We start from the raw sequence: 22,108 nt of genomic DNA on the forward strand, positions 1-22,108 counted from the left end.
CGAGACATTTCAGAAAACTTGGTGAACGCCGCACATTGCCCAATCCGCCCTGATAACTGCTTCAGATCACGAAAACAGAAAAAGAAGAACAAGGAAGCAGAACCACAACCAGAAGAGAGACGTCCTGTGCTTATAGCCCTGTCCTTCAGCTTGCCGACTGAAGACGACGTGCATCGCTTGCTGTTTTTGCCTAGTTGGCACGTCCCGAGCTTGAGCCAATGACGACGCCGCCCCCATCTGGGTCCAAACGCTCGCTTCAGTTTTAGTATCTTCATCTACGACAACAGGTCCCTCCCCCCATAAAGACACTCTTACCATCTGCCAACCACCGACCACCGACCGCTACTTTGGCCCGTTCAATCCAATTACCCTTGGCCGATTAGAGGCTGGAGGCCCGGAAACTGCCACCACAATACTACGCCGCACCAGCCGGATCCCGCTTCCTTTTTCTTCTTCTTGACGACCACAAGACGACCCTCTCCTGTATCTGCACCCTGTCTGTCTGGGCCGTCTCCGACTCCTCTGCGTCTCTTGTTTCGCAAGTTATAACCGACCAGCCATCTCAGACGACGCTCATTGACTCACCTGTCGGCCGATCTTTCACTTACAGCTTCACCCCCTTACATCCAACCCCTAGTTTGCATGCGCGTGCGCATAAACCGCTGTCAGGGTGCCACTTCGTCTCCCACGCTCTGTGACGCTGGAAACCCGTCATTCCTTGCTCGACGCAATCTGCTTGTCGCCATTTTCTTCTGTATCGCCTTCGCACCAACCTTTCTTCAGCTTACTGCATCCCGGCCTTCAGCAGCAAACCGTCATTGAGCCCACTCCGCCTGGCCAATATCCATTGCTCCTCGCTCCGACTGCAACTGGGTTGCTTCCAGACGCATTGCAAGGTTCATGCATATGCCGCAATGGTATCGTCAGGAACGACCTTGAACACCCTACCCTGCACCACCGTCACTTGAACACGCTGTTGTAACACCCGGCACATATACACTTGGCGGCAGACACCTGCCAAAGAAGAAGAAGAAAAAACCACAACGCTCACCATTCCCAACGCGTTCTGCGCCAGTACAATTGCTCGGGTAGTGTTTGCCGCTGCCATATAACGGCTAGAGGGTAGCAATCAATATGACCCTCATGGCCGTGGCAGCGGATTCTGTTCAGCCTGACGCCCAGATTTCCTCGGGAGCCATGGCGGACCAGGACCCCGGCATCAACCGTCGGGGCAGCATGAAGCGTCGCCAGTTCGGTATTTATGCTTCGAGGCGGCCCCATCCGAAACCTATCCCAACTTCCGACGTTCCAGGGCGTCCCGAATCCGACTTTCCAGCAGCCCACTCCCAACCCTTGCCCACGTCCCCTCTGCGCTGGGACTCGTTGGCCAACAACTCGAGCCATTTTGTAATGCAACAAAACTCGGCCAACTCCCACGTGCAACCGATCTCTCCTCGACGTACTCCCTATGATTCCGGCCGACACTACCCCTCCTCACCTACGTTCCGCTCGCTGGCTCCGAGTCCTAGCCATGACCCTGAAGACGACTTGAGTGCAGACGAATGGACCAGTAGAGCCGTTGCTCGCTCGATAAAACCCCCGTTTCCTCACGACGACGACCGCCCTTCCTCGATGGACACCATGCAGGTCGACAATTTCTCCCGTCCGAGAGGGCCTAGCATCAAGCAGCCCCTCCAAGACTCCTACCGCTCACGAGCCAATCAGTCTCCTTCAGAACCGCGCTCTGACCCCAACTCGCATCAATATGCCTGGCCGCGGCCACGAGGTCACTCCGGATCTTCTGCAAAGTCGGCCTCGACGTTTGCATCACTTCCGGCCGCAGGGGGCGAGTACTACGAACCCCGAGCACCGTCTCGTTTGCGAAGTGCACCGCCTCCGTCAGGCCTTGCCCGCCCCCCATTGGCGTACGACCGTGTCGACAGCGCGAGTTCCGGCTTGTCAGCATACACGCGCGAGGCGCCGTGGATGAGTGGAGAAGACGAGATGAGGTCGAGTTACCGATCTCAAATGACTGCGTCGAGTGCACAGGGAACGTACGTGACGGAAAGAAGCAGTGTTCTCACCAAGAACAGCTCAATTCCATCGCTGTACGCTAACGGGGAGGAGCTTAGTGTCGAAGATGTCATGGGTATGTACGAGAAGGGCTTCCGAGACGACTCGAGCCCCGAAGACAACGACGACGTTCGTCCGGTCCCGGCCGCCGAGATCACCAAGCGGAACACCAGAATGCTGGAGGCACTGAGCGAACCACGACCAGCCCACGCCGACTCTTTAGCCGTCCCGAATCCCAGCACGATTGTTCGAGATACGACGGACATGTTCAAAGTTCCTGGGTACCCGGCCTCTGTCCCAACAGAGGTTAGCTTGCCCGATGACGATCAGAAGGAGGATGAGAAGGATATGAAGGGCGAGAAAGATGAGGACGACAAGCGGGACTCTGCCAAATCGCTTCAAAATGATGCACCGGCAGTATCCCCGCACATGGACAGCCCCTCGGCCTCCTCTACACAGACGGCAGTGGAGCCCGAGCCAGTTGAAATCGAAGAACCGGGAACGCGAGACCGGTATGGTTTCAAAAAGGCCAACCAGTATATCACCAGACAGCAGTACGACGCCTGGGACAAAGGCTACTCAGAATACCTCGAGAGGCGGCGGAAGAAGTGGACAGCCTTCTTGCGAGAGAATGAGCTCATGACCAATCGCCCTGAACGATTTCCTCCCCATAGTGCAAAGGCCAAGCGGTTCGTTCGCAAAGGCATCCCCCCTGAGTGGAGAGGAGCGGCCTGGTTCTACTATGCAGGGGGCCCTGCCATCTTGGCAAAGCACGCGGGCCTCTATGACACATTAGTGCAAAAGAAGGCCAAAGACGTTGATGTCGAGGCCATCGAACGGGACCTTCACAGGACGTTTCCTGATAATGTAAAGTTCAAGCCGGCAAACATGGCATCGAAACCCAACACGGAGCCTACGCGCGAGGGCCAGTCAACGCAGGACGAGAAGGACGAGCCTGAAATTATCTCGTCTCTCAGGCGAGTGCTACATGCCTTCTCCATTTACAACCCCCGCATCGGCTACTGTCAGAGTCTCAACTTCTTGGCCGGTCTGCTGCTTCTGTTCATGGACTCGGAAGAAAAAGCTTTCTGGCTTCTGAATGTCATCACTCGTGTGTACCTGCCCGGCACGCACGATATGAGCCTCGAAGGTTCCAAGGTGGATCTCGGCGTCTTGATGAACGCCATCAGAGAGTCCATGCCTGCCGTTTGGGCCAAGATTGGTGACGACATGGAAGCTGACCCGAACGCGGCACGGCCGGCAAAGCCCATAAAGAAGCCAAGATCGAAGAGAAAAAACCAGCCGAGCATTTCGTCTAACCGACTTCCTCCCATCACGCTCTGCATGACGGCCTGGTTTATGAGCTGCTTCATCGGCACTCTGCCAATCGAGAGTACGCTTCGCGTTTGGGACGTAATCTTTTATGAAGGGTCCAAGACGCTATTCCGCATTGCCCTGGCCATCTTCAAACTAGGCGAAGCCGAGGTCCGATCCATCTCAGACCCCATGGAGATGTTTTCTGTTATCCAAGCAATGCCTCGTCGCCTGTTGGACGCGAACGCCCTCATGGAAGCCTGCTTCAAGCGTCGTAACGGATTCGGCCACATTAGCCAGGTTACGATTGACACGGAACGGGAGGAGAGGCGGTTCAAGGTCCAGACGGAACATCAACGGGCGGCCACGTACACTAGCGGTGCGACGTCCAATGGCAACGCTACTGAAGGCGAAGGAGAGTTCCGGAGAAAAGGCACCCTCTTTGGACGCAGGAAGTCGGGTAGACCAGCGGAGGTGATGTGATTTCGGAACGGAAACCACACGGGAAGAGGCAGACAGTTGAATGCATGCATTGAGCCACGGCGTTTGGAGGGGGGAAGGGGTTTGCATTTTATGGTAATGACTACATGGCATGCGGCACACTTAGCATCGCGAGCGAAAAGATGAACGGATATCACTTCAGGAGAGGGCACGGCCGCCACCTGCCCTGCCCCTCGAGCAGTTTTGGAATTCTGGTGATTGGGGGGGGGTTGGGGGGGGGGGGGGGGGGGGGTACAAGAGGTGTGTGACAAAAGATTGGTTGCCTGATTGGGACCAATGAGCAATGTCTCGTCAAGTTGTAGAAGAGGTAGATGGATTCCATAAAGCATTTATCAAAGGTTTAAATTCTTCTTTTTACTGGCCAGGACCATACATAAACTACGCTTGCGGTGACTGGGGGAATAATGGACTGGGATCATCGTGAGGTGGTCGGGCGGTCGGTCACGATGCCGGGAACGAGAGTATGCGATCTTTGGTGGTTGTAGCTGAACGTCGAATTTGGGGTTTCTGTGGCAATCTAGTGTGAAACCTGTCCCAAAAACCACTGTCCATCCCGCGACAGAACATATAGTGCCTGCCTGTCATTCTATCGTTGCGGGCAGCTCTCTAACGATGCCGTCCAAACCCGAGTGGCCACTGCCACACTCTCGTCCGCTCGAAGCGTCTGTACGAAACTTAAAAAAGATGAACAAAATAAAAAGACTTCCAAGGTCATGAGGCCTGAAGTATCCGAAGATCCATTTCTATCCGCCTGACCCATCCAAACGCCGGTAATGCTCGCCGTTTTCAAGAATCGAAACGCCGCCGTTTTTGGTTGAATTCCGTGTGTTCTCTTGCTCGAACCGTCCGATCCATGTCCGACATGTGTTTCTGTGGTTTCGTTGCTCCATTTACGACCCCAAGGCCCGTTCCACTTTCACTGGCATTGGATAGGTAAGGGGGGGATTCTCATTTGGTACCGGTGGTGGCGGGCTCGGCGACGGAAAAGTTGGGTGTTCCAGATGCGTAGCGGGTGACATACTGCTTGGCCTGCTTCTCGAACTCGGGGCGGTTGTTCTTGTACTCATCGGCAATGCGGGCCTCGAGGGGGTCGTCGGGCTGGGGCTCAGCGAGGAGGCTGCGGAGGGCCTCGAGCACAGCGGCAAGCTTGGTGGCGGGCTTCCAGTTCTCGGACTTGAGCATGCCCATGCAGATGTTGCCGGCGGCATCATTCGTGATGTTGGGGTGGTAGATGCGGGTGGCGAACTTGACGACGGGGGCCTTGAAGGGATAGTCCCGGGGCAGGTCGACGATGACGGCAAAGAGGCCGCCGGCGTAGGGGCTGTTTTCGGGGCCGGCGATGGTAACGTGCCAGGTGTGCAGGTCGGCATCGCGGGCGAGGGAGACGGCCATGCCCTCGGGAGGGGAGGCGGTGATCTCGGTGAGCTCCTGGTGGTTGGTCGTGGCGGTTAGTTTCGTTTGATTTGATTTGGAACTGGAGGGAGAAAGACAAGGAAAGGTCGAGGGGAGTCGATGAATGGGAACATGGGTGGGGGTGAGCGGCATACCTTTGCGATGCGCTTGCTGGCCATGATGGGCGATGTTGGAGGAGTTGGGGGAGCTCTTTATGGGCAAAGTGATTAGTGGGTCGGTAGCGGGCCTGGAGCTTCCGGCCGTGGTTGAGCAAAGTGAGGAGTTTTTGGAAATGTCCTAGAGATGACTTCTGTGGTAGCTGAGCTCGAGGGAATTTGTATTCCGTCACGATACCAAAGACAAGCTGCGTTTTTGTGGTTGGTCTTGTTTTGCAGGAGGAGGAATCGGCTCGCCGTGTAGACGGCCGATGGCGGGGTAGCTGCCTTTCTTTAAGGCTTTGGTGGGGTGAGGTGAGGTCACATTCGCAGCAAAGGCAGTCGCTGCCCGCGGTCTCTTGAAAGAACAGCACGGAAGTGAAGTGGGGCAGGCGTCAAGTAGTGACAGAACCAAGAAACATCTTCACATCTTGAGGAAGATTGGGCTTGTTAGTTAATTCCATACGAGATTGCGCTGTATTTTTTGATAGCATATACCGTTCAACTAAAATCCATAACTGTTTTTTTCTTCTTCTTTCTTATGAGCAATATGCAGCCGAACCCACTTGATAGGAAAGAGCAGGTTGATACTTTTCCTTCTGCTTGAAGCCGACAGGCCATTCGGAGCTTGGGCGAGGGACAACGGGTTTGTGGAGACGAAGACGCCCTCAAAAACAATAAACACTGTTGATCTCGGGTTGTCAGTAAAAATCCCAAGAATAATTCTCCAACAGCCTTGGCTTCGGAAGGAGAGGCTGACAGGTCAGTTGCTACAACGTCTAGCAACGCATGAGACAACAGCAGGCCACGCCAGTTAGCGCAGCCCAACTCCGTACCAGAGACCATTTCAAGTCTTCTGGATCCCCTCCCGAGACCTCTGGCCCCCGCCAACAGCTGTTGCTTACCTCCAAACGGGGGCACTGGGCACGCGAGCCAGCGCTGAAGTGATTGCGTGGCTTGTTTGCGAGCCACCAATGCAGCCTGGGATAAGGATACGCAGTAGCTGCCTACCTACGTAGTAGTTCAAATAGAGACGCTGCCAGCTGCTGCCTGTAATGCAAGATGCAGGAATCAATCAGCGGGTGATCTCTTGACTAGGGCTCCTGGGCCTGCATCCTTTGTGACGCCCACCACTCACCCAGCCTCTAGGGCTATGTTGCTAGCTAATTACCCAGGAATGGCCTCTGATATGGAAGAGGCTTCCAAGAAGCGTTTCAACCCGTAGCACCACCACGTGTATCGTACATCAGCCTCGGTCACTCCCTTAAACTACACCAACGGCCCATTAGAACCGGGCTGGTACGGCTCATTCTTTGTGAGGCGAGGTTCAGGCAATCATCATCAAGGTGGCTGGACGATGGACGATTGACAATGAACGGTAGTAGCGTATGTCCGGGATTGGTTGTCAGCAGCCGAGAACCCCGATAACCCCGGGGCTGGGTTACTCCCCCTCCCGCAGCGATGGCTCAATTGATCGATTGGACGACACAGCCACTACTGCTGCATCCTTCGTAACTTTTGTCTCTGTCTTATTCTCACTAGTGGTCCCTGAAGGAGGAAGTGGAGGAGGGCGTGTGTGGTCTACCTACCTACCCCTAATGTCTCTCGACAGCGAAAGTCAGGGTTCCGTTCAACTCTCGTCAAGCCTATTTCCCCAAATCGTGCCTCTTCAGAGATGCTCAGCTCTCATGGCTACGTCAACAATTGGATTGAGGACGACATCCGCCCCTCAACACATTCTACCGCCTTCACGTTCAACACACACACACACTCACACACTCACAACACAGCCCCCACAACACACGCACCACATCTCCATCCCATCGCTTGTCCGGTGGACTCGTCGGCGCATAACCGAGAGAGGTCCTTAGCTCTATTTCTAGGAACCCATCCGAGTCCATTCACTTGACCGCCGCCGCCGCCGCCGCCGCCTAAATCCCCCCCTTGGTGCCCCCCCGCGCCACGCAGTAAGTAAGCAAACACAATCGCAACTAGGCCTTCTTCCTTCATGCCATGAATCCCGAATACGTGTGAGTCCCTAGTTTGATGAGCTGTACACACTTACGCACATACGCACCCGCATCTTTGACCTGACACCACCACCACTCACGTCAACTCAATCCCCTTGCCTGTCAATGACGAAACTTGCGAACTACTCGTCCGTCTAACACCTCTCGTTTCTCCACGCCTCACGGACTCTCAGGACGGTGTACCCCTGACTCTGTTTAACCGGTGTTCAATTGTCGTCGCTTACCTTGAACCCCCCTCCCCTTCCATGTATTTTTACCATACCTTGACCTCACTCTATTCCCAAGCAGTTTTCTCACCTTCACTGCTGATCTGACAACTCGTCCTCCTCCTCCTCCACCACCAGCCGTAATTTCTTCGTCATCTGTAAAGCCTGCTTAGCATTCCTTACCCATGATACCTATCACGTCAGTAAAGACATTGACGGCTTTTAGCTCCTAAGGCTTCCCCATCCCTCTAGTCTCTAGCTTCTAGCCCTGCAGCTCTTGACTCCCAGCCTTCCGGAGAGCCATTTATCGCACCTCGTGCCCATTTTAATTCCGCTACGGGTAACATCAACCACGGTGAAGCTCCAGACAGATCCCCTTCAATAGCCGTCACCAGCTACGAAATCATTCTCGCCTGTCGGCAACCCAGCTTCGGATCCCCGACCCGTGTTTCAGCGCGCTGCAAGTCCGTCGCCTGAGATCCACGTCTATCGTCAGCAAGTCGCCGGAGCACTTCCGGTTTCTAGTGGCCCTCGCAACTCCGACTCAGGAGCAAGAAAAAAAGAAAGAAAAAAAAGTCTCACGATACCTTATCTTTCTCTCACTCGGGACTGACCACGCCTCAAACACTCACATCAGCCTCATCATCTTTGTCACAATGAGTAGATTGGGGTCATGGTTCCGCTCGTCGGCCAAGGGGAGTAGCAATGTGAGCCCGGCCTCGTCGTCGCTCAACCTCTCCTCCAAGGAGTTGACCGCCAAGGAAATGGCCGATATCGAGGAAGCCATGGTGGCCGCAGCCTTCATCATGAACGACGACATTGATGGCGCCGAGGAGCGTCTGCGGAAGGGCGACTCGGCCTTTCACCAGCTAGGCTTGTCTATGACGACATTTCTCCGCTCTGTCCTCGGCTTCGAGAAGGAGGTCATGAACGAGGCCTCCAAGCGGCTGGCCGACACCGAGGCCAAGGCATGGGCCGACTACAAGAAAGCCGAGCGTGAGGGCCAGGCCTCGAGTAGCAGAATTTACCCGCCAGGGACCGAGTTCCTGCTCATCCACGCCGAGTCGCAGCTCATGGCGGCTGTCGTTGCCGTCCTTCACGAGAGCCTGACCGAGGCCCTCAAGGGCTTCTACAAGCTGCGCAAGGCCTTCGTCACCCTCGACGGCATCATGTTGCTGGAGGCCAAGGCGTTGGAGAAGGACAAGGGGAAGGCGGACACGCCCCCGGCCGAGGAGAAGATGCCCGGCAGCTTCGACGACCAGGAATTTGTCGACCTGGGTCGCAACAACGACAGCGAGGTCCCCAAGTCGGAGACCGGGACGCCGGTGAAGAACAAGGCGAACGGCTTGGCACCGGCGACTCCGGCTCAGGAGCTTGCCGCGCTTGACCTGAACTCGGGCACTTCGACACCCTCCGGCGACGCGCAGCTGGCGCCCCTGCAGGTCTCATCTCCCGTTGCCGACGACTCGGAGACCGACTCGGGCGTTTTCTCCAACCCTGTCGACGCATTCATCCATAGCGGCGCCAACATGTGCTTCGGTATGCTCCTCTTCATGCTCAGCATGGTTCCCCCCGCCTTCTCCCGCCTCCTCTACGTCGTCGGCTTTCGCGGCGACCGCGAGCGCGGCGTGCGCATGCTGTGGAAAAGTACGCAATTCGACAACCTCAACGGCGCCGTGTCGGGCCTGATCCTCCTTGGCTACTACAACGGCATCATGGGACAGGCGGACATCACGCCGGCCGAGATGGACTTTGACGCCGACGCCGAGATGGTCGGGTACCCGGCCAAGAAGTGCGAGGCGCTGCTGGCCTCGATGCGGACGCGGTACCCGGACTCGCGCCTGTGGCGCGTCGAGGAGTCCCGCGTCTTGGCGCAGCAGCGCCGCCTCGCTGACGCCATCCAGCTGCTCACCACGGGCCAGGAGTCCAAGATGCGGCAGGTGACGGCGCTCAACTGCTTCGAGCTGGGCCTCGCCGCCATGTCGCACCAGGACTGGGACCTGATGCAGAAGACGTTCCTGAACTGCCTCGAACTAAACGATTGGAGCCACACAATGTATTACTACATGGCCGGCTGCGCCGAGCTCGAGCTCTACCGTGACGCGTTCCACAGCAAGGAAAAGGACGAGGCCGAGATGCGGAGGCGGAAGAAGAAGGCCGAGGAGCTGTTCCGCAAGGCGCCGATGATGGCCGGCCGGAAAAAGTTCATGGCGCGCCAGCTGCCCTTCGACACCTTCATCACCCGCAAGATTCAGAAATGGGAGGACCGCGCCAAGGAGTTCAAGGTCGACCTCGCGGACGCCGTCGTCGTCAGCCCCGCGCAGGAGATGGTCAACCTGTGGAACGGCACCAAGAGGATGGACGATGAGGAGCTGAACCAGGCGATCAAAGGCCTGGCGTGGGAGCGGTGCACCCTGCCTGCCGAGGCCCTGGAGAAGGTCCAGAACACCCCGGATGAGGCTTCCATCCGGTCCATCTCCCTGGCGGCCATATACCGGACCCTCGGACGGCTCGAGGACGCGAGGACTATTCTTCAGACGGAGGTCCTGAACGTAGACAGGTAAGTCAATTCGCTAGACTTCTCTCCTTCCCCCCCCCAGCCAGGGTCGAAGGTTGACCGAAGCTAACAATGTCACAGAGCCGCGTTCAAGGGCACAACAAAGGACGAGTATCCGATGCCCATGGCGCACTACGAGATGGCGGCGGTGGCCTGGTTCGAGGGGTGCCAGCCGGAGAAGCGCACGCCCGCGGCCGACGAGCCGACGGACGCCGAGGGCCAGGCCAAGGCCGTGGAGGACTACCGCAGGAAGAAGACGGACGAGTGCCAGGAGTGGCTCGACAAGGTCGTCGCGTGGGAGGCCTTCGTCTTCGACGCAAGGCTGGGCATGCGCGTGCAGTCGGCCCTCGAGACGCTCAAGTGGTTCAAGAAGAAGAACGCGTGGGCATAGACGGTGCCATTCTTGCTTCCCCCCTCCCGGGAAATAGCACTTTGGGCATGTACAGCAAGAAAGAGAGAAAGAGGGGGAGAGACAGAGCCATCTTGGGGCGCATCAGGATCCGGGCCTTCATGAATAAGAGCGATTAAGTGGGCGCAGGCTTTTCGACACATATATATACATACATAGACGTGCTGGCTACGGGGGGAGGGATATTTTCGGGAACACATAAAACAAGCAACTGCATTTTCCAACGCCTTAAAGCATTCCATTGATAACGACACGTCATGGACGCACCCCCTCTCCCCCGCTCAAGCGTTCTTCTTTGTTTTGCGGCTTCTGCCCTTTGTCAAGTCCTGGATCCCATCTTGCAGGAACCCGGCCCCGTTACTGACCGCCCTTTCCCCCCTCTCTTTGACGCGGTGCTTCTCCGCCTCGGCACGCATGTCGTCGACGACGTCTTGCCCCTGGCTGGTCCCATGCGCCCAGTCCAGCACCCCCCACGCGCCGTAGTTGCCGTCCCCCCTGCTGGCGTAGTGAACCGCCGTCCGGCGGGCGATGCCCCCCATGACGATCCCCGGGACGATGCTGTACCCGGACATGGCCATGGTCTCCTCGACGGCACAGAAGCCGACGAACAAGAAGTACGTCAGCAGGTGCGGCCGCAGGGCCAGGGCGGGGAGGAGGACGGGCGCGACTCGGTGCAGGAGGAAGGGGAGCGGGTGGTCGGCGAAGAGCATCAGCGAGAAGGGCGGCGCGGCGCGGGCGTGGGCGTACGAGGCGTGCAGCTTGGCGACGCGGGTAAGGGCTGAGCGGCGGCCGTTGCCGCGGCCGTGGAGGACGCGCGTGTGGAGGTAGTAGGTCAGGACCTCGCGGGCGGCGATAAGGAAGGCGACGTGCTTCAGGAGCTGGAAGGGCAGGGGCAGGGCGGTGGAGGCGCGGAAGAGGGGTTCGGGGGAGTAGGAGGCGTAAACGAGGCTGATGCTGCCCTCGACGGCGGCTGACAAGGCGATGTTGAAGATGGCCAGGAGCAGGACTCTAAGGAGTGTGGGACCGTGGGCGGGCGGGAGGCCGGAGGCGCCGCCAGTCTTGATGGATCCCGCGATGGAGGGGATGATGGTGTCGAAGAGGAGGAAGACGAGGGAGGGGACCAGCCAGAACATGAGGCGGAGGGCGAGAACGCCGACGAGCTGGACCTTGAGGGGGCCGTGGGACAGAACGAGGGTCGTCCAGGTCATGTGGAAGAAGAGGAGGTTGAGGGAGGTCGTCCATGATGTTATCGAAGGCGCGAGGAAGTAGGAGACGATCGGAAGAGAGAGGAGGATATCCATGGTGGTGGACTTTTCAGCTGGTCGGCTCCTGGACTCGTGGTGTTGAGGTGAGATGGGCCGCGATGGACGGAACGATTGAGCTGGCAGTGGGTGAAGAGGACATCAGTGAGCCGCGGCTGCTGGAGGAGAAGGGGGGAAGGTCCAAAGGACGAGGAGTCGAATCTGCCAAAAGTCAAGCCGCGACAAAAGATGCTACAAACTCGAAGGAGGTTGTATTGTCTTCACGATAGGGCTGGATCGTTACACGTTGTACAGGACGTCGGCAAACAAGCATCGATGCGCGCGTTGGCAGCCATGACGTAGGACCGTTGCATGGGTGTGAAGATAGCGAGTGCTGCGTCCCACTAGCGCCAGAGCTGTACCAAACAGGAAGTCTCTCTCAAGCTTGATGTACCACCAGGCAAGGCCAGCTTCACGAAAAAGCAGCATTCGAGACGCACGGATTGTTTTGATTCTTGTGCATGTGAAAAATCGTCGCTAGAGCGCGCATCGTCCTGTGCGCGCACGGCCGGCTCTGATCCCGCCCGACTCGCAGATGGGGGGAGGAAGCCCGCCGAACCCGGCCTCGACCGGCCCGGAGCCGAGAGTGACCCTGCCCCACTTAGCCAGTCTAGCTGTCTTAAAAAGAGCTCTACATTGGATCACGCCGAGTACATTGCCCAGGTGCATATGAAATCCAGTCCTGATTTCATTCATGGATTGAGAGCGAGAAATAAAACATCGGACGAGAAGGGAAGCCCTGGTTACGCTTAGAGATTACCAGGCGTAGCCCCCATCCACAAAATCACCCTGGCCTGGATTGGTTGAATGACGGTAAGTCATCGACGAGACGCCCAAGTCTATTATGCTCCAACTCGTCGGTTATTGCGAGTTGTTGCTACCTGTGTAAGTGATTGAATGTCTTATGCCGAACCCTAGCTGCCGAGGTGCAGGTAGGGGTCTTGACCTGCGAGACCAGTGTATCCGACCCTTCATGCCCGAGCATCGTATGATTGCCGTTTCTAGACAGCTGAGGTACCTCTGTTCAAACACAATCAAATCAGTGATGCAACAATCTCAGAGGCCGCTCAACCAACTCAAGGCCCATGTCCGGGAGCAGCAGCATTATCTCCAAGTCCACAAAGGGGATCGTATTAACATATTACTCGACGTCTGCCCGCGACCTTGCATCGCGCGCGGCAGTCTAATCTATATACTGTATGCAAGCATTCGCAAACACCATGACCAACACTTTTCGTGAATCCTCCCGGTCTGCACCCGGCCCCGGTCTTCAACCGCGGCTTCGCCTTCCTCGAAGCTCGTCATCAGGACACGCTTGCCTATCCCAGCAAGCTTCCTAGCGGGCCCAACGCCAATGCTGTACAGAAGTGGTATTTGAGACATAAGAAATCATAAATGATCGCCAACTCGAAATATTGTGGAACTCGCCCCCTATGCGGGTATATACCAAGGTGCGGATCAAACCGTGAATGGATAAAGGTCATTCCGAAAAAGAAGAATAAGAGAAAAAAAAAAGCGATGCCGAAAAACAAACCGCCAAGAATATTCGAATCGCTAGTGATTGCCAACAAGCACTGCAAAGGATGCATCTTCCCTTTACCGCGTGCCGGTTTTCCGCCCGCGGTCGTCCCTCTTCGTGGCACGCAGCCAGTCATCCCATTCCTTGCTAATCTCCAAGAGCACGGCTCCCATGACGCTGGCACTGGCCATTAGACCGTGACCTTCGCCTTCGAGAATGCGGACTTCGCACCGCTTCATCGTCTTCCCGAGCCACTTGACGTTATCAACAGGCACGCGCGTGTCACGGCTGCCGTGATGTATCACGACAGGCCGCGTAATGTCAACGTATCGGAAACCAATGGTATGTCTGCGTTCCAAGCAGACCAGCAAGTCGACAGCAGGGTTGGCGTTTGTCGTCGCCAGCTCCCAGATGGCATGCGTCAGCCTGGTGTCGTATAAGGACTGGCGCTCCTTGTCCACCATCGCATCTGATGCGGCTGTCAGGATCTGCGTATTGGGACTATAGTGCTCCTGCGCTGAGGCCGCGCCGTCCGGCCGAACCCTGTCCATGTTCTCCATTGCTGTCGGCGTCGGCCTTCCCGAGGCATCTTCGGTTGGGCTGGCGCGGTCATACATGCCCATGTTTTCCTTGTCGGGGTGGGCGTCCCGGCCCGTCGCCGGGGTGGACTTGCGCTTGCTTCGTCTGGGGTTCTTGGGCAGCGAACTGGTGATGGAACTGCTCGTTGCCGACATGAAGGAACTGTTGGCGGCCTTCAAGAAGGTCGCGGGAAGTGCTCGCAATATCCGTTGCGAGGTCGGGATTGCATTGGTTGGCGGGAGCGCCTGCGAAGTGCCGAACACGTTCATCTGCGAGGGCGGGATCCACGGCGCGAGCAAATGGATCTTACCACGGATGTGCTGGGGCATGCGTAGAGCAGTTGCCAGCGCGTATATGGCGCCGGCGGAGTGAGCAAGAATGGAAAACTTGGTAATCTTCAGAGCTTGGCAAATAGCGTAGACGTCGTCGGGCCAGCTGAGAGGCGTCGCGGTTCCATCAGCGTACGATTCGCTGTCGCCCACGCCGGGCCTGTCAGGGGTGATGAGGCGCAACTTGAGCGTCAGCGCGAGCTCGTCGTAGAATCCCGTGATATATCTCGTCAACCCCATGCCTACGCAGCAAAAGACGGCAGAGCCATCGGCGTCTCCCACTTCAGAAAAGGAAATGACTCGGCCGGTCTGTGGGTGCCGTATCTTTTGCGATAGACGGGGAGAGCACAAGTACGACTCAACGGCGTCGTCGATAGAGTCAGCACTGCGAGGGCGTTCGTACCCGGTGGGCATGCTGTTGCGAGTGTCTGGTGATGCAGCCGAGCTCTGTGTACCGGCCGGCTCTTCTCCCTTGGGGCTCAACGGCTGCGAGAGGCGTTTTAGCCTGGAACTGCTGCGCTTCATCTTGATACCCTCGCCTGCGTCCGTTAGATCGCGTGCTGGTTTTCGTCTGCTTCGGTCAGCAACCAGTTCATCGCGACGTCGACCCTGAGCAACAGCGGGGAATGGCGCGCCATCCTCGATATCCTCCTCAACCAACGGTCCCCTTGCTGCCCGCGAGTCTTCCGTGTGTCTGCCCTGGAACAGTGGGCGGCTGAAAGACCTGAAAGGCGGATCGGTCGAGGCGCGAGCCAAATCATTTTCCGACGCGTGACGAGGCATGTGTTTCCGCCGCGACGAGTTGACCGTAGGGTTCTGCTCCTCTGCCTCGAATATAACGTCGTTGCTGTTGACGCTCTCTCTCTTGGATCTAGAGGACCTCACGGATCCTCTCTTCGCGGTGGACCCGGTCTTGAAAAGGGACGAATCGCGGGCGGGTATATGCCTAGGACTGGTATCTGAGTCCAGGGTCAGGGTCGGGCTCGCCATGTCGCGCCTGCGGGGGCGTTCTCGCGTGGGCGATTCCGGGCTGTAGGTGGTCTCTTCTCGGATGGGTGTCTCGGCGAGGAAGGGGTCTGGCCGAAGGGTTGCCGCTGTGAAGCTGCTGGAACTACGTTCGCCAATGCTCAGGCGCTTCTTTTCTTCCTTGTCTCGTAGTCGCTCCTTGGAACTCATGTACATCAAGCCCTTGTGACTCCTGCCCTGCTTCCTGCCCCAGCTGTCGAACGAGCTTTGCCGCCTGAGTTCAGGGGTAGGCGCAGCACCGCGTTCTATCGAAAGATTACCTATACTGTGGGCATCATCCCGCGATCCAAGTGAGCCTTTTGATGAGGGTCGCGAAGCACTCCGCAGAAGGGACTTGAGACCGCCAGAAGCGTCGCGGGCGGGGGATTTAGGAGCGGTCAAGGGCGACAAGCCAGAGGGTGGCTTGGAGGTCTTGATGACAGGCGCGGCGGCGGGGATATCGTCAAAGGGAACGTCGGTGGCTCGGAGGTTTTCAATGGAGGGTTGATAGGCACCGTAGTCGACCCCAAAGCTGCCTTGGCGAGGGGATACGGCAAGGGGGGGGCTCGGTCCGCTGTGCTCGAAGTGCTGGTCTGCCGGTTCAGATATGACGGTAAGGCTGGTGATCAAGGAAGAGATGACCTCGGGCGAAATGGGAACAGCATCGGCGGAGCGTCGGGACGAAGATGGAAGTGAACGCCGATGTGAATGAGGTTCAGGAGTTTGGAGGTTTCGATAGCGGTGGGGGATGGGGGGTATTGGTGCGGAATCGTAGTCGTTGTCCATGATAACGAAGGGGGGGAGGGCCCGAAGGGGGAACACAATAACAAAAAAAAAAGGAGGGAGGCGGAGAATCGACCGTCAGACAACGCGCGGGCTGCAGGATGATGGTACAGGGGCCGGCTTCAGGATTCAGGAGAGGGCACGGGACGGTTGCTGGACAAACTGGACTGGCGCGGCGGGTAGCAGCAATTGGGGAGTGCAAACTGCAGACCAAAGTGCACACTGCAGGACCGAGTGTCAGCGATGGAGTGAGCCGGCGAGTGGGTTAGTCGTGTACAGAGACAGTACTCTGTACATACAAACAAGGCCGAGGAGAGGGCCCGGGAGAGGATGAAGGTGACAGGAGCGACTGGGAACTGCTAGGCCAGGGGACTAGGGGCGACCGCGGACCCCCTCCCTCCCTTACAGTGCTCGGATCGGGGTGCTCGTTGCAAATACAGCACGCGTAGCAAGGCAGGCGTTGTCGCTTCTGGAATCGGTCGTAAGTTGCAATTGACGTCCGTCCGCCAGCTCCGGGCGGCAGAAGAGCCGAGTGACGAGCAAATGCAAGGTTGATGCAGGGACGTGGTGTGATGGATTGGACGTGCGAAAGGGGGGGAGTGAAAGGAGTGTTGAACCACGAGGGAAGGAAGGCTGGGCGATGTAGGAGCGACGAAGGGAGGGCGCGTCCAGCATCTAGCGTCCAGTGTCGGGCGTCGCGTCCAGGAGTAGCTAGGTTGGCGTGGCTGGGAGATGTTCAGGATGACACCAGTAGCAGTGGCAGCGGCAGCGGCGTCACAAGAGTCGAGGTAGCTGCAAGGTACCGGGTGACCGGGTGCGTATTGCAGAGTCAGCAGTGCGGCGGCAGCCGTCCAGGCGAAGGGTATAAGGGAGGGAAGATATGGGTTTTGGCGGGTTCGTATGCAATGCGTGGCTGCAGCTGCAGGCAGGGAGAAGCGGAGCGGCTCCTCGGCGGATTGTCTCGACTTGTCTCGACTGCGCGCGTTGATCGACCGAGATAGGACCTCATGAAAAGGGGGGTCGGGGTCGTGCTTTCCGGTTCTCTTGTTTGGTCAAAGGAAGGGAAAGGCATGCGATGCGGCCTTTACCTTTTGTTGGGTGGTATCGCCGTTGCGCTGGGTCAAACGACAAATATGGAAAAGAGGGAGGTAGTTGTCTGGGTGCGTGTGTATGTGTGCAAGTGCGTATGTGGCACACTCAAGTTGCTTGGGTCTTTCTTGTTTCGAGTAACTGACAGACAGGAGGAACCGGAAGCTTAAGGGGGGGGGGGGGGGGGTTATTTCCTTCCTTTTGGCTTTCGCTGAATTAGGGATGGACTGGATGGAAGGAGGGTCTGGCCAGAAGGAGAGGTGGAGGAGGGGGGAGGGAATGGGGTGGTCGGATGGGGAAAAGAAGGAAAGAAATTGTCATGGAAGCTGCAGATGAGCGCGACCTAGACCCAGCGTCGCATGGACGCTGGAAACGACGGCCTCAACGGCGCAAGGCACGGGACTTGGGACTTGGGGCTTGGGGAGAGCTGTGTATGTGGCGTCGTCAATCGGGCTGAACCGGCCAAAGGGGAGCCAGCTAGCTCGCGCGAATGGCCGCAAACGTGGCCCGACGGAGATTATCAATAGCACGGGCGCGCCTTTGTCTCACCAGAAGGTAAATAGTGCTGCTGCTGCTGCTGCTGCTGCTACTGATGCTGATGATGTTGGTGTTGCTGTGTCTGGTCGCTGGCGACAGGACAAGATGTAGGTATATCTAGATGTCAGTAACCTATCTATCTGTTCGTGTGAGTCTGTCTGTCTTGTAAACACTGGTATGATTAGCGCATCAGAATGGCATTCATTACCGAACCTCCCCTTTCCGCGCGCTGTTTCAAGTCATGTTGCTTGCTACCCTGGGTGCTTACATAGTAGTTGCATTGAAGAAAAGGGTTGCGTGGGAACGTCTGTGGGTGGATGCAAAGAAGATTAATTGAGCCCAGGGGAATGGAAGAGGACAAGTGGCTCAGGTGCAGAGCAGGGGTGGGGTGTCATGAGATTGCATAGCACAGGAAGCTAGGGGACCTCGTACGAATAGAATGGCCCGGATGGGATAGGGCAGGAAATGAGAGACGAGAAAGTACCTAGGTACCTAACCTGTATGACGAAGGTGTCGATTGAATGATGCCGGGAAGAGGAAGGTGGGGGGTGGTGAAGAGGTCCGTGTCCCCGACGGCGCGCAGTAGGTACTACTATAGGTACTCCGTACCTACACTACGGATACCTATACCTGCGTAGTAACCGTTCAACTTTGGGTTGACAGGCTGGCAGGCCGGGGGGGGGGGGGGGGGGGGTTCTGCTGATCTAAAAGAGGAGAGGCAGACGGGAAGAAAGACAAACAGCCCCCGCAGAGGCCGAGAAAGACAGCAAACGACAAGAAGAAAAGGAAAAGGAAAACCCACCACACGAGAAAGAAAAGAAGAGGGGAGGGACACCCAAAAAAACAAAGGTACCAGTTACCTAGTTCTCTCTGGCTACCAATCTCAATCCAGATCCACGGGATTAGAAATAGCGGGTCTCGAAACAGGGGTGGTCTGGAGCCTGTGTTCTGTGTTCTGGCAAAGGCGCCAAGGCCTGTTGAACGCGATGTCGCCCTGCAGGCTGCTTGCTGTGCCTGTCTGTCTTTCTGTTCGTCTGCGTTGTTGTTGCTGCCAACGAGATGCAGATTCTGCACAACACACACACACACACACACACACACTCAAACACACCTGTCAGCTCGGACTACTCCTGCAGGCTGTCTCCGTGGCCATCGGAAGTAAACAGCCAAGAGGGCAACAACAGCAACAATAAAATACCACTTTCTTGACAGCAGCCCAAGCACACACGCATACCTATTACCCATCCGAGCCATTGACCAATCGCAAGCCGCAGGGCTGTGGACCCTCCTTTTCGGCTCGGTGCGGATGCCCTAAACGACCCCATAGGTGGGACAAGGGACGGGAAGCAGCACCCGAACCGGGGGAGGGGTTATTGGGTTCTGGAGTCGACCAAGAATAAGAGGAAAAGGATCGGAACAACAAACAAACAAAACCGAACGACAGGAAGCCAGAAAAGCTTGTATCGATACCATGCGGCGCGCACTAGCGGAGCCAATAGACGCAGAGAGAGACAGAGAGCCTTCCGGAAAACGCCCCGGCCGTTCGCGTCGGAAACGACGACGCCTGAGGAAAGCCAACCAATCCATGGAACCGATGGGAAAATACCAAACTCACCCTTGCCTTGCGTACGCCTCGAAAGGCTGACCCGGTTTGCGAGGCGGTACACACACCAACACAGCGAGGCCCTGGTGGAGCGGCCGTCGTTGAATCGAGCTCGTGGAGTGGTAGAAACTCGAAAAAAGCCGAATCCGTCCAAGTCTCTCTCGGAGGATGAGGGGGGATTCTGCGGACTCGCTGATGTCGATGTCCAAGGAACGGGGAGAGCAGCGATGCCGAGTGCGCCTTCCCCTCGTTCTCTATATATCACATCCCCCTCCCCTCCTCCTTTCTTCCACAGGTCTCGTCCCACACGAAAGCCCCCAATCCCTTAGCTGCATCACCCGTCGCTGCCCGTGGCACGCTGCGTATGGCCAACTCCTGTATCTCTCTACCGCACTACGCCCTGCGCATGCAGATGTCTCACCGGCTGCGCTGAGCGAGCGAGTGAGCCTGCCGAGGGAACGAAACGGGCTCTGCTGTGCGTGCTCGGTCAACACGGTCAACTTGGGGTGCTGCATTGCATGAACTGCGGCGCGCCCTCGATCTCTCACCCAGAGTTGCAGTGATTCGAAACGCCTCCTGAGCCTGTCAGTGCCAATGTGCACCGAATGAAAGAACAAAAATGATGGTTGCGGCCTTTGTGGAGACATGCAATGCCGAACTTGGACTCGGTTCTGTAAAGCAATTTGAGGCGCCCGCTTGGCGACCAGGGCGAACTGCATCTGTCAATCACACAGGTGCGCCGTATGGCATCCCAGATGTACAACCTTGTGTCGGCTGCGTCCCATGTCGCGCGCCGCTCACGTAGCAAGCCCGGTTGATACCGCATCGATGGTGGACACCTGTGCTACCGACGTCGATCTATCGCAAGTGGACAATTGAAGCCGCGTCTGTGTACTAATGAATGACTGACCTGTGATGTTTTGGCCGCATGGATAGGAGTCATCGTATCCTGGGTTGGTACCTTACATAGTTCGGTTACACGGGGATCGGCGCCCCTGTTCAGACGGGCGCTGCCTTATTACCAAGAGCAAGGAACGGGCAGCGGACCTCGTCTTGGTGCCCTTCCTTGACGTTCGTGTCACGAGGTCACTCGACATCTCCCTGCCGTTTACGCATCGAACAACCAGCTCAGAATTGTCTTGGGAATACCGTTGAGCCCCCGTAGGGCGAAATGCTACTGGTTAGACTTTGAGGCACGTACATCTTACGAGGCAAGCTGCCTGATAGGAACAGATGAGATAGAGGTGCCGAAAACTTCTTCACTGGTCAGTCAACTGCTCTTTGGGAAAAGTGGTCGGCAGGGGCCACCGTGTCACTCTAAAACCATGCGCATAATCACACGGGAGAAGGGGGAAACAAGCATGAGGTGGCCGGTTTTCTCATTGCCTCGCTCTAACGAGGGCTCAAGCCGGTCGAGGGCCAGTCCACTAGGGAGAGCCCCGACGAAGTAGATCAAGGTATCTATCCATCGCCAGCTATGTCGCAAAGCAGGAACCGATGCAGACCGCGCGTACCGTTCCTCCAAAAATAGTCAATCACCCAGGTTCCAAAATGAGATTCTCAAAACATGTGTGAAAGTTGTCCATCCTGGCATGTTCTGTTTATTGTGTGGGAGATGTTCCGTTTTTTTGTTGTTGCTGTTGTGTGTGTTGGTGTAGGCTTGGCGTAGCGAGCCAAGAGAGAAAGAGAGGGCATAGCGTCCAAGCCTGTGGTTCCTTGGACGCCGTTGATTGTACAAGATTTGCCCCCCTTTTCTATATTCTCGGCCTACCCTGGAGTCGAGGGCTGTGTTGCCTCTCGACATCCGTACATCAAGGAGAAAGACAGTGTGAGAAAAGCACAATCTGTATGGTTACTGGTACCATGCTGATGTGTGCCCCCGGGTATGTCTAATACCGAATGAAAACGCCAGGTTCCTTTCCGATGGGGAGATGAGAGTTGTGAAGAGTTGCGCCACCCCCGTGGGTCGTGTCGGTCCCAAGCCGATCGAGCAGTGTTGCCTCGATAACCCAAGCTTGGTGCTGGGGGTGGTGTCTTTTTTTATTGTCGTTTTGGGTTTTTGTGAAGGAAAAAATCAAAGAGGCAACAAGTTTCCCGTTTCGTTTATCCTCTCTTTTCTCTCTGATGAGCCATTAGACTTCCTTTCGCCACCACCTACGAGTGAACGCGGAGCGGGTACTAGCCAAGTCTCAGAGGGTGAAACGCCAGCGATGCGGAGAGAAACAAAATCACCAAGGCCCGCGTGCTGTAGTCCTGTATCGGGAATCGTCTTGGCTCGGGGTTTGCTGGAGAGGGGGGAAGTGTAAAAAGAAGAGCGGGGAGGATTGTTCGTGTGCGGTGGGTATTAGTCCTCTCGAACTCCGTTAAAACCACCAGAAAGGGATTCGGCCAACCTCGATGAGAAGTGGAGATGGGTTTTCCAAGACAGAAAAGACAGCTCCCAAATGGTGTTTTTTCCAATCTGGTGTGGGAGAGAGGGGAGAAAGTGACGCTCCGTCAAAACATGAAATCAGACCTCCTTGGGATCGCGCTTCTCAGACAGCCAGCCTCCTTTCCATCGTGATGCAATCCCGGAAGGCCAAAGAGACCAAATGATACAAGAGAAGAAACAGTCCATGGTTTAACGCCGTGGTAATACCATGCTCGCTTTGTAATTGCACATGTGTTTTTTGACGGATGGTTCGAGTCAACTCGAAGCCAGCAATCAGGGGGGTAAACAAAACCCC

The 22,108-nt window shown here is 56.7% G+C and overlaps 5 protein-coding genes across 5 annotated transcripts; 2 read left to right on the top strand and 3 right to left on the bottom strand.

The window, feature by feature from the left end:
• Window positions 1-1,134: 1,134 nt before the first annotated feature.
• Window positions 1,135-3,870, top strand: GLRG_10869 (TBC domain-containing protein; the record flags this gene model as incomplete). The annotated part of the gene is made up of 1 exon (XM_008101543.1): window positions 1,135-3,870. One exon carries the CDS (start codon window positions 1,135-1,137, stop codon window positions 3,868-3,870), a length of 2,736 nt encoding a protein of 911 aa, XP_008099734.1.
• A 966-nt stretch (window positions 3,871-4,836) lies between these two features.
• On the bottom strand, window positions 4,837-5,459 carry GLRG_10870 (ubiquitin-conjugating enzyme; the record flags this gene model as incomplete). The annotated part of the gene is made up of 2 exons (XM_008101544.1): window positions 4,837-5,316; window positions 5,436-5,459. The coding sequence occupies 2 exons, from the start codon at window positions 5,457-5,459 to the stop codon at window positions 4,837-4,839; spliced, it is 504 nt and encodes a 167-aa protein (XP_008099735.1).
• A 2,868-nt stretch (window positions 5,460-8,327) lies between these two features.
• Window positions 8,328-10,619, top strand: GLRG_10871 (breast cancer protein; the record flags this gene model as incomplete). Its single annotated transcript, XM_008101545.1, has 2 exons — window positions 8,328-10,231; window positions 10,310-10,619. 2 exons carry the CDS (start codon window positions 8,328-8,330, stop codon window positions 10,617-10,619), a joined length of 2,214 nt encoding a protein of 737 aa, XP_008099736.1.
• A 299-nt stretch (window positions 10,620-10,918) lies between these two features.
• On the bottom strand, window positions 10,919-11,938 carry GLRG_10872 (sterol desaturase family protein; the record flags this gene model as incomplete). The annotated part of the gene is made up of 1 exon (XM_008101546.1): window positions 10,919-11,938. The coding sequence occupies one exon, from the start codon at window positions 11,936-11,938 to the stop codon at window positions 10,919-10,921; it is 1,020 nt and encodes a 339-aa protein (XP_008099737.1).
• Window positions 11,939-13,534: 1,596 nt separating this feature from the next.
• Window positions 13,535-16,156, bottom strand: GLRG_10873 (uncharacterized protein; the record flags this gene model as incomplete). The annotated part of the gene is made up of 1 exon (XM_008101547.1): window positions 13,535-16,156. The coding sequence occupies one exon, from the start codon at window positions 16,154-16,156 to the stop codon at window positions 13,535-13,537; it is 2,622 nt and encodes an 873-aa protein (XP_008099738.1).
• Between the last annotated feature and the right edge of the window lie 5,952 nt (window positions 16,157-22,108).

The sequence above is a fragment of the Colletotrichum graminicola genome (assembly GCF_000149035.1).
Source record: "Colletotrichum graminicola M1.001 genomic scaffold supercont1.68, whole genome shotgun sequence".
In the NCBI taxonomy this organism is placed as follows: Eukaryota; Fungi; Ascomycota; class Sordariomycetes; order Glomerellales; family Glomerellaceae; genus Colletotrichum; species Colletotrichum graminicola.